General features: G+C 43.4%; 1 protein-coding gene across 7 annotated transcripts in view; it reads right to left on the reverse strand.

The window, feature by feature from the left end:
* HSF2BP (heat shock transcription factor 2 binding protein) overlaps positions 1–15822 on the reverse strand; it is an 81784-nt gene that overhangs the window by 56445 nt on the left and 9517 nt on the right. For all 7 annotated transcript variants that reach the window (XM_032629931.1, XM_032629930.1, XM_032629929.1 and 4 more), the window contains 3 exons: positions 9361–9464; positions 2547–2696; positions 747–879 (listed from right to left, as the gene is read on the reverse strand). In XM_032629931.1, coding sequence (XP_032485822.1) covers positions 747–879; positions 2547–2696; positions 9361–9464 — 387 coding nt within the window. The remainder of the gene's footprint in view (positions 1–746; positions 880–2546; positions 2697–9360; positions 9465–15822) is intronic.

The following is a 15822-nucleotide window of genomic DNA, read 5'->3' on the forward strand; positions in this document are numbered from 1 at the left end:
ATTATGAAGAAATCATCTACATGAGATCTACTTCGTGAGGATTTCAGTAGATGAAGAAATGTAACACTTCCCCTCTCATTAACAGCAGAGAACAGCATAGCATACAGCAGAGGCGAAAAAGCAATGTAAAAAAGTAAGTCATAGCTCTATATTTAACCATTTCATTGACTTAGAACAAAAAGCCTTAATACTCCCTAGTATATACCACCTCCTACTATTTGAAGATATTAGTGTTAATTATATAGCCATCTGGCTTTATCCTTTACAGCAGTTTTGCCACAGAATTCTATCTAACTATAATCTTTGGGAAAATTTTACTAAAGAGACAATTTAGGGTTTTGGAATTCTTTAGTTACAACACCAAAACAACAGCAAGAGTTTAACTTAAGCTCTGCTTAAGGCTTTTACTTTAGCTAGACATCAGTAAATGATGATGATTCCAAACAACAAGTAGCTAAACTTACAGTTTTGACTTCTGTCCACGTAGAGAACTGACCAGAACGTGCAAACTCACCCTGTGCTCCTAAGACTACTTGTTGCTACTCACCGATACCTATCAGAATCCCTTGGAGTGATGTTCCACAACATACACCTGGTCCCTACCCCCAATTTACCGAGTCAGACTCTCCAGGGCAGGAGCCTATTTGAAATGTTCCTGAGAGGTGTTTATGCACACACACCCCGACTGTGATCACTGCTCTGGAACTCACTTCTGAAAGTCACTACGTTTGAAGAGAATTACTCACTTGTTACGATTCCAGCCAAAGCAAAAACAAACTGATTTTCATCAGAATCCAGCTCCTTGACATCCCCATCCAGTGACTTCACAAAACTCTCCATTGTTTGACCGGTGATGTTGAAAAACTTCAAAGCTTTACCCTGAAAGTTCAGAAATGGAAATGTCACACCCTTTCACAAATACCAGTAGGAAAACACTTTCAAAGTGCAGGACACAGAGGAAAGACTCTGGTTTTAATTACAGAAGCAATATTTTTAAATCTATTCCCTCATTAAAACTTCCCAATGAAAAGATGAGAAAAAAAGAAGTTTGGGGCATGTAGAAAAATTACCCTGAAGACTGACATAGTAAAATACATGAGGGAAACAGTTCAAATTTATACAATGATAGAAGTACTGGGTTGAATTCACCCAAAAACATACTAGAAATATAGTAGAAAAATATGTTCTCTATTCTAGGCATGAAACCAGAGGTTTTCAAACCTTTGGCAGAAATTGTTTTTCAAATAAAATCTTAACTGAAACCACAACATGTAAAAGACAGCAACGGGCTCATCTGACAGTTTCAGTCTTCATTACTCGGCAGAAAGAGTTTCCAAGTTCCCAGAACCTTGAAAGCACTTCCTTGGCGGGGGCAGGGTTCTAAGGAATAGTTTGAAAACCAATGCATTTACACATGTCACAAGGGAACTGCATGGGGTGATATAAATATCCTAAGACTGGATTGTGGGGATGACTACACACCTCCAAAACTTAGCTAGAAAACACTAAGCTGTACACTTACAAATAGATGAATTTTACGACACGTAAGTTATACCTTAAGAAAGCTCAGTAAACTTTAAAATACATTTAGTCCCTCCACTGTTTTTATTTCTGCAAATGATGAGTGACATACTACTGGCCTCCCGCCAACCATCCGCCCTTGACGGATGGTTTGCCATTCAGGACCACTCGATTCTCCCAGAGTCAGATAACAGTCCTCCCGGGCTCCTTCTGTCCTCTCCGCCATGGACACCACCCTGTCACAAGTCCTGCCTCACCCACACAGCTCTCCACTTCCCATCCCCTATTCTACTGGGGGGAGGCCTTCCACCTTCCACGTAGTCTTCCTGGCCAGTCTCCACACCCACAACCCCACCCTCCCTCCATCCTCACTCACTGTCAGGTTGAGCTGCCCAAATTCCCCTCCTGTCCTATCACTTTTTCAATCAAAAAGCCTTAAGGAATCCCGTCCTAGCACCCACTGGACAAATCATCAACCACACTGACCCTCCACCCTGTGTCAGATGACCCACACACTGTCCCTATGTCTCACTCCAGGTCTCTGACTGCTCTACTTCTCCCCTCCTGAGGGACCCTCTTCACTTCCTGCCACTGCTGCCTGTGCAGGTTAATCAAGGTTCATTTCAAATCTCTCTTCCTCTGTGAAGTTCCTTGACGTCTGTGTGCACTCACATGCTATTAACATATAACATTCAGGCAATTAAATATTATATTACCCCTGGAATAACATACGTAAAAGCACTTTAAACTTTGTTAAATGCATACAATGTCAAGTAATAATACTGAAGTGGAACTATCTCCATAAACAGCATACAGATTCCAGGAGAGAAGGGATCTTATTTCGTTCATTTTACATACCCCCCGGGAGACCAGTTACAGTGGGCCCTACACAGATGGTATTCCAGAACTATCTGATGAACAAAAGAAATGGATTTAGTCTGTAGGCGCCTTAATGGCTGCACTGTGTCCTCTAAGTCGCACAAGCACTACTCAGCAATGTCCAGGCAGCCCGCGGGCGTGCTTACTCCTCCCAGGATGGCTTTGACCACCTCCTCACTGCTGGAGACGCCCCACAAAATGGTACAGGCTGCTGCGCCCATTCCTGTGCAGTACTCTGCCTGCTGCAGGAGTTGCTGCTTTGCTTCATTCAGCTGCTGTCGAAGAGCCAGTTTCTCCTGAAATCGAAACAAAATAAAATCAGAAAAATGCACAGCTTTCAACCTCAAAATCCCTCTATTGTGTTTCCTCTTTCAAAGGTATTTTTAAAGAAAAGATGCACACAGAATATAGTAAACAGTTGGTAAACGTAAACTAGCCCTTAGAGAGGCATAATGCATAAGTTTTTTAAAAACTTCAGAGGCAAAAAGAACAGCCACAGAAAAGAACATACTACCGCATTAGAGTTTATAAATACTGCCGAAGACTTGAATTCATCTTCTTTTAAGTAAGATGGATGACGAGGCATCTCAGGTCCCCCGTGGCTATGCCCAGGACAGCACCAACTAGGACACCCGAAGAAAGTAACAAGCTAACACAGCAGTCCCTACATAGAGCAGTATTTCTAATAAAGGTGCCTGCCGCCGCCAAGTGGCTCACTCCACTATAAAAATGCCATGTGACACAGCCAAGACCAGGCAGGAAAGACAGGAGCAGAGGCAGGAGAGGAGTGAGAAGGAAGGGCCTCCCTGGCGTGCCCTGAACCAGCAAGCTGAGCACCAGCGTAACGAGAACGGAGGCCAGGCACGATTTCTCAGCCTCCCACCAGCACTGGGCTTCTGAGGCCAGGGCTCTGAACAAGTGAACTGTCCCCCTGATGTCACCTCTGACCACACAGCACTCCTACAGGTTCACCTTCAGGTGGGTCTTGGGTGATGTGGGGCTTCCTGCCCATCCCAACTGTCAACACCAGTTTCACTATTCCTTGTTACCTGAAGTTCCCTTAAAAGAGGAGAGCATTTCCTTACTTAATAATAGATAAACTCAAAAATACAAAAACCTGGTAGTTCCCTGGTGGCACAGTGGTTAAGAATCTGCCTGCCAATGCAGGGGACCTGGGTTCAAGCCCTGGTCCGGGGAGATCCCACACACCGCAGAGCAGCTAAGCCCGTGTACCACAACTACTGAGCCTGCGCTCTAGAGCCCGCCAGCCACAACTACTAAGCCCTCATGCCACAACTACTGAGCCCGCATGCCTAGAGCCCGTGCTCCGCAACAAGAGAAGCCACCGTAATGAGAAGCCCGCGCACCGCAACGAGGAGTAGCCCCCGCTCACCGCAACTAGAGAAAGCTTGCACGCAGCAACAAAGACCCAATGCAGCCAAAAATAAACTAATTAATTTTTTAAAAAAGAAAGAGCTATCCCTCTCCTGTAACCGTGCCTATGGCCTTAAAAAAAACAAAAAACAAAAACCTAACTTCATTTATACTGAAGTATAATTAGCTCAACAGCCCACAAAGTTAAAGCATATGAGATGTTTTAGCTTTTTCTTCTACAGAGGTGAGTGCAGGACAATTAGAGGGGGCTTTTCGCCTAGTGGAGAAAAGGGAGCAGCGGACCACAAATCGAACTTTGTTGACTTTGTAACTTGGCCTAGGGTGGCATTCATATCTACCTGGGGACAATGCATTTGGTAATCAGAGCTTCATACACCTTCATACATATAGTCACATTTACTTTAGGAGAAAAATGGTCACTGAGCCTATGACACATGCTAACACCGCTTTACGTGATTTATTAACTCTGGGTTTTTAATATCTGGCTTCATCACAACAGTTGCCTAGATTCCTAGATTTGCGCTTCAGCCACTCAAGCCAAGGTGACATATGCAAAAACTGTATCGCAGCATTTCCTTCAGAATTCTGGCTTTTCTCACAGTTGAAGCAGGCTGCATTCTGATTAGTCTGGTTACGGTGGCTCTTCTCTAAGATCAACAAGAACTGTTGAGAGTAGCCGTCAGAACTGTCTTCTACGGTCACATTTGGTGGTTACAGGCAGATATGCCCTGACACAGGGCTGCACAAACAGTACAATGATATCAAGAGGAACTCAAAGAAAATAATTCCATTCACAATAACACCAAAAAGGAGAGTATACTTAGGAACAAATTTAAGAAAATTAGTTCAAGCCCTGTACAGGAAAAACTACGAAGCATTATTGAGAAAAAGTAAAGATCCCAATAAATGGAAGGAGTTACCATGCTCAAGGGTTGGAAGGTTCGATATTGGTAAGAGGGTAATTCTCCCCAAACTGATCTACAGATTCAACACAATCCCGATCAAAATTTCAGCAGGCTTATTTGCACAAAGTGATCATCTGATTCTAAAATTCATATGGAAATGCAAAAAAAAAAAGTTTGAAAAAGAAAAGCAATGTTAGAGGACTAACACCACCTGATTTCAAAACAAAACAAAACAAATCTACAGAAATCAAACCACTGTGGTAACGGCATAAGGATAAACATACAGATCAATGAAACACTGACACGTATGGCTACTGATTTTTTAAAAGCTGCCAAGGCAATTCAAGGGAAAAAGTAGTATTTTCAGCAAATGATGCTGAAACAACTGGATATTCATACGTGAAAAAAAAAACCTCAAAATGAATCATAGACCTAAATGTAAAATTTCGAGAAGAAAACCTCTGTGACCTTGTGTTAGGCAAATGTTTATTAGCTATCACAACAAAATCATACCATTAAAAAATTAAAACCATTAAAAAATTATAAATTGATGGGAATTCCCTGGTGGTCCAGTGGTTAGGACTCAGTGCTTTCACCGCCAGCATCCGGGAACTAAGATCCCGCAAGCAGCACAGTGCAGCCAAAAAAAAAAAAAATTATAAATTGAACTTCCTCAAAATTTAAAACTTTTACTCTTCAAAAGACACGAGTAAGAAGGTAGAAAGACAAGCCATGGACTAAAAGAAAATATTTCTATATCTAAAAAAAAGACTTGTATGAAGAATATATAAAGAACTCTTACAACTCAAAAATAAGACAAATTAAATTAAAAATAGGCAGGACTTCCCTGGTGGCGCAGTGGCTAAGAATCCGCCTGCCAATGCAGGGAAAACAGGTTTGAGCCCTGGTCTGGGAAGATCCCACACGCCACGGAGCAACTAGGCCCGTGTACCACAACTACTGAAGCCCGCACGCCTAGAGCCCGTGCTTTGCAACAAGCCACCACAATGAGTAGCCCCCGCTCGCTGCAACTAGAGAAAACCCGCACGCAGCAACGAAGACCCAACTCAGACAAAGAAAATTTTTTTAAAAAAGGCAAAAGATTTAAATAAACATTTAACCAAAGAAAATATATGAATGGATAATAAACACACGAAAAAATGTTCAAGAAAATTAGTCATGAGGAAAACGCAAATTAAAACCACAATGAGATACCATTACACCCACTAAAATGGCTAAAATCTAAAAGACCAAAAATACCATGGACAATCATAGGCGAAAAAAGAAAAAGAAAAGAAAAAGAAAATAATGAACCTCAACGTTAAGTTCACATTTTATACGCGTCGGGGTAGCGCGACGGGGTCTCTGTGGTGATGCAACGGTGCTGTACGTTGAGTGCAGAGGTGAGTTCATGAATCTACACGTGATAAAACTGCACAGAACTATGCTCGCACACATAAGCAAGTGCAGGCAGAACTGGTGAACTTCAAACAAGTCTAGGTAAAACTGGTGAAACCTGCACAAGCACTGTGGATGGCACCGATGTCAGTCTCCTGGTTTCCCTAAACTGTAGCTGTGAAAGCTACTTACCGCTGGAGGAAACTGGGTAAAGGGTATTGGGCTTCCCTGGACTTTCTGCCACTTTCTGTGAATCTATAATTATTTCAAAAACTGTCTTAACTAAAACACAAACTGGTTCGGGTGACAGCTGTACAACTGCATAAATCTACTAAAAATTATCAAACTAGGCTTTTACAACAGCTGAATTTTATGGTATACAAAATACACCTCAATAAAGCTGTATTCTAAAAAGAAACAATAATCAAACTCTGATATATTTACCTAAAGCGAATACTCATACATAACAGGGTAGCAAGCACAAAATTTTCAAGATTCCTTTAAAATCTTCGTGTAGTTCATTTCTGATTATAATAACTGCACCATCCTATCAGTTACTTTTTCTTTAAAAACTTTCCTGAAATAATATACAACGTTTGCAACAACTTCCCATTTATCATCACAAAAGCAGCAACTCTTTCCTAACAAATTAAAAATATAGATAATGAAAAAATAGCAGTCCATATTTAAGTTAGTTTACTGACTATGAAAGATGCTGCCCTAAGAAAACACACAGAGAGGATGAAGCCATAGGTAAGCCGGGGAACCATGGCTCCTTAGAGAGAACGCTGACTCTGCCCGTTGTCTGAAACAAGTCCACGCGCACGGGGAAGCAGGCCAGGCACTAAATGCTGTGCCAGCAGAGACGTTGTGGAAGGCCTCAGCTAACCCTACAGTAGCAGCACAGTCCTTCAAATAATAATTCAGACATCCTCCAACAGCTTCACTGGTGCTTTCTTCCCTTGAGTTCAAAGGCTGCTATTGCCAGGACTCTCCCGGCCCACCCCTTAGATCACAACAAGGCCCAACCAGGCCCAAATTGACCCCATTAGACTGTCACTGAGGAAACACCTCAACGGAGGGCACGAACGAAGCTTTTCTTGTCCCAGTGACGAACCTCTAGAAGGTTAGGCGCTGCTTCTCACCCAGCATCTCCTTTACAATTTTGAGTCCACACTTTGTTTTCTGATCTTTCCTTACATGCTGGATTCAGTGATGTCTGCTTTCTCCTTAATGACTTTTACCCCAACTGAAGTACTTACTAGAAATACTGTAATTTAGTATCTAGCCCTGGATTCTTTCCTAGTTCCTCAACTCTAAGATAAGCTTCCAGAGTCCAGCCTCACGGTCTGTACAGACCTGGGCAGAAAAGGCCACAGGAAAGGAAACTGCCAGTTCCCTACAGCAGGCAGAGACAGGGCCTTGTCACAGCAAACTTGCAGGGGCTCCAACCTGTATTAAATTGGCGGGACTATTAAGCAGGAGACCTAACTGGAAATAGGTAATGGTTTAACCTAAAATATTCCCACATTTGAACTAAGGTCAAAGTGTCTGGGCAATAACATGCTGATGATCTGACACTACTTTACCACAGCCATTCCCTCCTCTATTCTGGCACCTTCCCTGAGTGGCTTATTTTTAAGCATTACATCTAAAATGCCAGCCAAACATGCATTTTTTCCTATGCTTATCAATTTAAAATATAGGAAATCTAAGATTCTGCCCAATTTGGGCTTCAACCTTAACAAGGACGTCTTGGTATTTTAAGGAGTACAGAACCAATGGATTGCACTGTTCACATTTATCAAATTCCTTCTCGCCTGCTGGTCAACTTCCTTCAGACGATGAAACTTTTAGGTCCAGACAAATTAACCATGCGTCCGTCCTAGTGTATCGTGATCTGAACAGAAATGACTGAGCTTTCAATGTGTGACACTCAATCTAACTCAGTTTTGAGACTAAAACTCTTTCCCTGGTCTTCTCTACGTGCTTCTCTACGTGCTCAGTATTAAAGTCTATACAGTCCATTTCTCCATCCGTCTGGAAAGATGTAGTTGAGCCATCTTTTTCAAGGAGAAAAACAACCGTGGCTTCCAGTTCTTTGATGAAACCTCAGATGCAATGGCCTTCTGGCCAAGTGTCTGCAATTTCATATTGCTGGAGCATTCACTGTATCTCTGGGAGCTGCAGCTTTCTGTAAGTTTGCTGTGGCTGAACCAAGAAAGAAGGCATATGCAGATTTCTACAGAATTAATGATTCCATAAAAGATTTTGAGGCGATGAGGAAAGCTACTGTCTCTCAGAGTGTAAAATGATTTTGGAATGTAAAGAATGTCTTTGGGTTGATTTCCATGGCAGTTTGTCACTTACCTGTGTTCCTAAACTAAGAAACTAAGAACTATGAATATCTGGGTTAAGGAATAGTTTTTCTTGATAAATAAACAATTAACAAATACGTGGGCGAAAAATAAAGGCCATACAAAATCCATCGGTTTTAGAAAACCTCCACTGCAGCCACAAACCTTCAGAACTCCTCCACACAAGGAGGTAGTGTGACACAAAGCTTAGCACACGGCAGTGGGGCCTGGGACCAGCCTCCTCTCACTCCGGCAGGTTAACAGCACCTGCTGATCCAGCTGTGCTGGGAGAAACAAGTGAGATGCATGGACAGCTGCTGACCGCCTGCCAGCACACAGTTAACAACACATCCTGGCTTCTGTCACTAGTACTATTACTCCTTTACTATTCCAACATAAAAATTCAAGCTCCGAATTTCAGCAGAAGTGGCAGAAGAGTTCTAGTTTTACAGAAAAGGAAATAACTTATTCCACGCAAAAAAATGTATAATTTTCAAGAAATATTGTTAGTCTCCCCAAATATTAAAATGAAATATAATTGGTTATTTCTAAAATATCAGGAAATGATGTGTGAAGTTAATTACAAATACTTCTATTTAATATATCTATCTCTGATTATAAATCATTGTATGCATGATTTTTTCAAGATTATTATGAGTTTTAATAACTTGGATCCGGCTTTTAAACACTGAATTAACAGTAAGTGACTATCAAGGCACCAAGTAAATAATCCCCCACATTAAATGGTTGTAAAATCCAAACGATCAACTATTTTCCAGCCCGTTCAGAATAAAGACATGTAAAAATGCAGCGTCTTGAGGCCTCCGGGCTGGGCTGTGGCCGGCGCCACTTTGCGGTCACGGCCGCGGCGCTGGCACTTCGCAGGGACCCTGTGGGCGTCGTACCTTCTTCTCTCTCACGCTGTCCTCTTGCACAGATTCCAGGCGGGCTTTGAAGTGCTCACAATCCATTCTCAGTTGCTCTAACTCTTGCTCTTTCCTTTCCAGATCTAGAAGAGACAGAAGAATATTCAGTATTTCAAATCACTAATCTCTCCTGAGCATCCATTTTGCTTAATCTCCTCTTAGGAAAACCTGATCTCTTAGGTAGGATTATTCACATAACCAGTCCTTGAATAACCAATATTCTAACAGTCCTGCTTTTTAAGGTTTTGTCCGTTTTTTGCCCATGGCAGAAAGCACCTTTTTGTTTTCTGTTTTCTGTTTCTGAGACTTCACTTTACTGCCAGACTTGCACTCAAGGTTTTAAGAAAGCGTGTTATTTAAAGGATTGAAGGCAGGGCTGAGCAGCCCGACTGTCTCATGGCACAGACTTGCATCTGCTCCATAAAAAGCAGAAGGCAGCTCAGTGAGGAGACGGTGCCAGCCGGGCTGATTCACAAAGCTCGTCTCACCACGGGCAGACTGACTGCCCAGGAACAGCTGCTGCCGCAGTCAATGGAGAAGTGAAAGCAGCGGCAATGGAGACAAGAGGTGGCCACAGGGAAAAGTGGGAGGTAGGGAACGCTCCCTCTCTACCACGTTCGTTCAGGTGATGACTCAAAGGGCCAACAGAAATCCCCAAAGACATCCGTGTTAATAACTCTGAAATCAACCGTATTGTCCACTCTAAATAAAAAATATTATGCTACAGAAATACTGACATTCAAAAAGCAAAGAAACAGGTGCTTTAAAGTTTTAAGTGCCTTGACTTCAAGGACCAAGATATCATCCGTTTTCATGCTAACATATACCAAGATCTGAGCACGGGCTTGTGCTCAGAGCTACTGGTGTAACTTCTTAATTAAAGTAGCGCTGCTTGGGGACAGTGATTCTCAAACTTTACTGTGCATCAGAATCCCCTGGAAGACTTGTCCAAGCACAGCCTGCCGGGCCCCATCCTCAGTTTCTGCCTCTGAAGTAGGCCTGAGGATCTGCATTTCTAACAAGTTCCCAGTGAGGTTGATACAGCTGGCCTGGGAACAGAGTTTGAGAGTGACTGCTTCAGGGCAACAGCTACATCTCTCACCACCAACAAAATGAGATCAACACACAGCCAGCAGAGCAAACAACGGAGCCCAGCCCTAGGGATGTAAACTAGCGGGAAAAATGGAGGGCAGTACAAGGCAGACTGCCCTGAGAGCGCCTCATAGGGCCTCATAGGGCCGATGCTGGAAAATGGAGCATCACTCCACCCTAGAGAAGTGGCTCCCAGACACTTCCTCCAACGGACAAAAGAGAAGGGGTGTGGCTTTATGACCTAGGGGTCTGGGATAGCAAGGAAAGCCCAGACGAGACACTGGCGGTGGGGGTGGGGGGCTGGGATCAGTGCCAAGAACAATGCAGGCATTCCAAAAGCTCTGGAAAAATAAAGGGAGGCCTACATTTTCTAGAGACCCTTTGCCCTAGAAGGGAGATTAAAACCTAAAGCTAAATATTCAGTTAACGATTGTGAAACAGCTGGCAAAGCTTCTCTTAAAACGGGTTTCTTAGAAACTGGGGTGGGATGTATTATGCCACAACATGACTTTCACTGGAATTCTTAATTTTGTCCCACTAATCCTGGCCACCCAAGAAACCAACTATATCAATCAAGTGCTATACTCTGAAAAATACATATCTGCCTTTTGTAACGATGTTAAACTTATGAATGAAATGTGAACTGCAAACGGTCACAGACAAAAAGAAACAAAATGAACAAAAACTGAGATAAAACCATTGGTGGCATAAAACTTTTTCTTTGCAGTTAATTTTTAATTTTTTTCTTCTATTACTAAACTGTATATTACTCAAACATGGTAAAGACGACAGGAAATAACATGGCTCACGTGTAAAAATATGTAGGAATTAATTATGACCACCCAAAAGACTCACTATGGTAATTTCATAATCTCTCACTCTATATAGCTGCTTATGACCTCACTGTAAGTTAACATAACAAAGGGACGGGGTTAAACCATCCCACTCTACCCCCCAGAGTTCAAAGGCAGTATCAGGGGTGTCAACCCACCCACCCCAGGCTCTCCAGGAGGCAGGTGGTGGCTTTGTGCTGTACAAGGCCACCGCCTTGTGGCGAGAAGGGAGCACTGCCGCCACCTCCCTGCATTTTCAACTTGGCCCACACGGCAGCATGCCTGCCGCCTGAAACACAAGGGCAGGGATCTTCACGCGTTCTGATGCATCTCACGAGCCTAGAATAGTACACGGCACCGATCAGGCACTTTATAAATACTTGTCATGTAAATGAATTTCACTTCTTCATACAGTCCAGCTAATCCTTGGATAAAGAAAAAAACTCAGCTATTTTGATTGTATGTCTTATTCTTCTACAAGAGGATATATTGCTTTTGCAATTTGTTTTAAAAATCAGGGACAGAAATAATACATATGCAGTACATTATACATGGTCAAGACATTACCTTACCCAGCCTCAGCATTAGAACAAGGAAGAGGCTGCCACCCAGCCTAGACTGTATTTCAACTGCTAAGCTTTAGCATTCAGAATGAAGGAGAAATCTAACTGAGTAAAAGGGTGGCCTAGACAGACTATCAGTATATAGAAACAACCTAAATCACAGGTCATTTCAACATTCTAAGTTCTGAAACTTAGAATCCTTTTTTGATAGCTTTAACAACATGAGAATGACTGTCAGCTTATCCACAGGAAGGGTACAGAGAGCCATAAATGAAAAGCGGGGTGACTAAAACCCAGCCAAAGAAATGTAAACTGTAAAAAAAGGGATCGATTTCTCCTACCCTTTACCACCTGGCATGTTTATAATACATTATTAATTGTAATGTTTAATAAATTATCAGCTATTTCATGTAATAAGAAAAAAATATGTTTTTAATCAAAATAGCTCAGTAAAGAGTCTCAAATCCAAACTAAGGGCTTTTTAATAGCCATCAACTTTTACATTCTTCTCACTAATAGGTTTAGAAAAGAATTTAGAATTAGCTACTGATGGAATCCATCTTTACTATGAGCTGAGATTTGGAGGGTATGTTAGTTTCCTAGATCTGCCATAACAAAGTACCACAAACTGGGTGGCTTAGAACAGAAATGTATTCTCTCATCATTCTGGAGGCTACAGTTTGAAATCAAGCTGTTGGCAAGGACACGCTCCCTCTGAAATCTGCGGATGAAGGATCCTTCCCCGTCTCTTCCACCTTCTGGTGGCCCCAGACGTCCCTGGGCTTGCAGCAGTGTAACCCCAACCTGCCTCTGCCTTTGTCTGGCCTCCTCCCTGTCTCTTCACATTATCTTCCCTCCATGTACTTCTGTCTCTTGTGTCCAAATTCCCTCTTTTAAGAAGGATACCAGTCATACTGGATTAGGGCCCACCCTAAAGACCTCATTTTAACTTAATCGGCCTGTCAAAAAATGTAAGTTGAAAAAGTGAAAAGATGAGAATATTCCGGGATTCATTTAAACACAAAAAAACCCCTCAGTTAAAGAGTTTAAATGCATTTCCAGCCAAACGACACTTTAATTAGCTGTCAAATTTTTAAAACAAACCGAAAGGAGTGGGGGAGGAGAGTTGGAACCAGAATATGGAAATAGAAATTTTTTTTCCTGCGCTGCCAAAAATCTGCTTCTTTTCCTAACGTAAAGGCCACCGGAGCACTCTTTCCTAAGAGGAAGGAAACGTGTGACTAATAGGAATCTGTCCTGTGCTGGCACCGCCAATGTACTTGGCTCTACCTTTTCACACCTCCACGTTGCAGCTCCTCAGTCTGCCCGAGAATTATCAAGGAAAAGGATCTGATCCTATCCTTTTTATACCCCCACATCACCTAGCAGAGCTTGACACATACCAGGCATACGGTGAATACCTACCTGACTGACTTTCAACTGCGTTCTAGCGCAGAAAACTAAGATCAACCTTGCTGGACTCAAACGAATTCTGTTAAAGTAACTTCCCAAACCAAAGAGTCAGGGACTTCTGCTTTTCATTCACTGGCATAAAATACAATGTTAACAACTGGGTGGTCGATAGTGATCTGTCCAAGCAACACATGTCTCCACCCCTCCACCTTGGCTACCTTTCTGCTCCTCAGTCCACTGAGCCCCAAACAGCAGTCCATCTTCTCCTTTCCCAGTCCCCTGCATTCTGGACAGTCTCCACGCGCCCTTCAGATCCACTCTCCAACCTGCTCTGTCCCAAGAGGTAAAAGGTTGAACCCAACCTCCACAGCGACCGGCTCCCCTGCCTGCTGGATTTGGACAGTGGGTCCCCACAGGAAACAAGGACAGGGGGCAGGGTGGGACATCGACTTACCCACTGCATTACCCCTGCCAGGTTCGAGCAGCAGTGGTTTCCTCCTCCGAGCTGAGGCATGGTCCTGCCCAGCACCCACCCTCCTGCCAGTCTGGCCGCTCGCTGGGAGGCCACGGCGCCCCACTCTTCCAGGTTCTGGGCCTTCGCCTCCCTTGTGCTGGTTCCCCAAACCCTGCCCACCTTGGTCTGTCATCGCTTCATGATATGCTCTGTTTACCCCTTCTGTTTCCTGCGAGGAGCTGGACTTGATACACTCTGGTATTTATTATCTCATATGGGCCACAATAAACCTTTGGTCAAATCAAATAATATCTTCTTGGCACTCACTCTCTAATGGTTCTCTCTCTAGTTGATATTTCTTCTTTTTCTTTTCTTTTTGGTGGCTGCACCACGCAGCTTGTGGGATCTTAGTTCCCCGACCAGGGATCGAACCCACATCCTCGGCACTCAGCAGCGAAAGCGCGGAGTCCTAACCACTGGACTGCCAGGGAAGTCCCTAGCTCATATTTCTATGGGCCAGAATAATTCTTCTCTGAGTTGAAACAGAGGCCCCCTCCTCTCTTCTCATTAATATCAAACTCTTGGGCAATTAATCTCAAAACACCCCACAAATGCTTTAGAAATCACGTAGTGCAGTGCTTTTCAAACCCCACTGCTAAGAACCCAAGTGCCTCAGGGATGCTTATGGTTCTGTAAACATTTAATTAGTATTTCCATTTTACAATATGTTTTTCGCTGTTTTATTTGGAAATAATTTCAAACTTACAAAATGCTGCATGAATAAGAATAATACAACGAATACCCACATACCCTTTACCCACACGTACATACTGTTAACATTTCACCACGTTTGCTCATCATTTGGACCATACACAAGCATACACACAGTACATTTTTTCAGCCAGTTTAGAGTAAGTTACATATCTCATGGTCCTTTACTTCTGAATACTTCAGTGAACATTTTCCAAGCATAGGGATAATGTCCTAGTTACCCAGTATACACGGTTGTCAACTTGAGAAAAATTAACATACCTTTACCTAATCTACCACAGACACTAGAATTTTGTCAAATGATCTAAAATTGCCCTTTACAGCATTTTCTTCCTTCAAGGTACAGCTTCTAGTCTAGGATCAGGTTTTGCATTTAACCGTCATGTGTCTTTAGTCTCCGTTAATTTGGAACATCTCCACAGCCTGTGCTATGTGTGTGGCTCCACATCTTTAACAATGTAAAACTCGTAACAACGTACACGGAAGAACCATTTCCAGCTAGCACGGTGATGCAGCAGACCCATCTTCCCCCCCACGAATACGCAGGAAAGCAGAATTTGAACAAACCAGAAAAAAGTTGTTTCAAAGTATCTGGGAGTTACCAAATCGTGTAGGCCTTGAGAGCCGAGACCTAGAGAAGAGCGAGGTGCACTGAAGTGAGCAAGCCCAACTTCCCAGCCCACTCTTCCCCAAGGCACCTGCATATTCAAAAGCAGCACAGGCAAAGAGGCAGCAGAGCTAAGCAGAGCATCTCGCCACGGAGTACAGAGCCACTAGGCAGCCGAGACCTAGGGCAGGCCGTGATCCTGGAGGAGAGGGAAGCACAGGGAAAGCGCAGAGGGGCTGCAGAGGGAGGCGGGCGGGCGGTGAGTGGAGAGAGGCCAGGAGGCCAGGCGGAGCTGTCATCAACCTCATGGCGCTGGAGAGGTCAGAACGGAAGGTCAGCGCACTTCCCTGGTGCTCCAGCGGGTAAGACTCTGCGCTCCCAGTGCAGGGGGCCTGGGTTTGATCCGTGGTCGGGGAACTAGATCCCACACGCATACTGCAGCTAAGACCTGGTGCAGCCAAATAAATAAATAAATATTTTAAAAAGAGAAAAGAACTGAAGGTCAGGCAGGGTCCGCCTAGATGGAAGGACTCTGGGAAATGACTCAAGCTCTCAGTTAGACCCCCCTGAAGAGCTAAAACCCTAAGAGGGAGAATGAACTAGACACAGGCCACCTCGAACTAAGACTGAAACCAGCCGTGAACCAGCTCAATGCCTAACTGGATTTAGGTGAACTACTCTGACTCCATTCTAACTGACTGAGAGAAG

This window comes from Phocoena sinus, chromosome 4, assembly GCF_008692025.1.
Source record: "Phocoena sinus isolate mPhoSin1 chromosome 4, mPhoSin1.pri, whole genome shotgun sequence".
Classification (NCBI taxonomy): Eukaryota; Metazoa; Chordata; class Mammalia; order Artiodactyla; family Phocoenidae; genus Phocoena; species Phocoena sinus.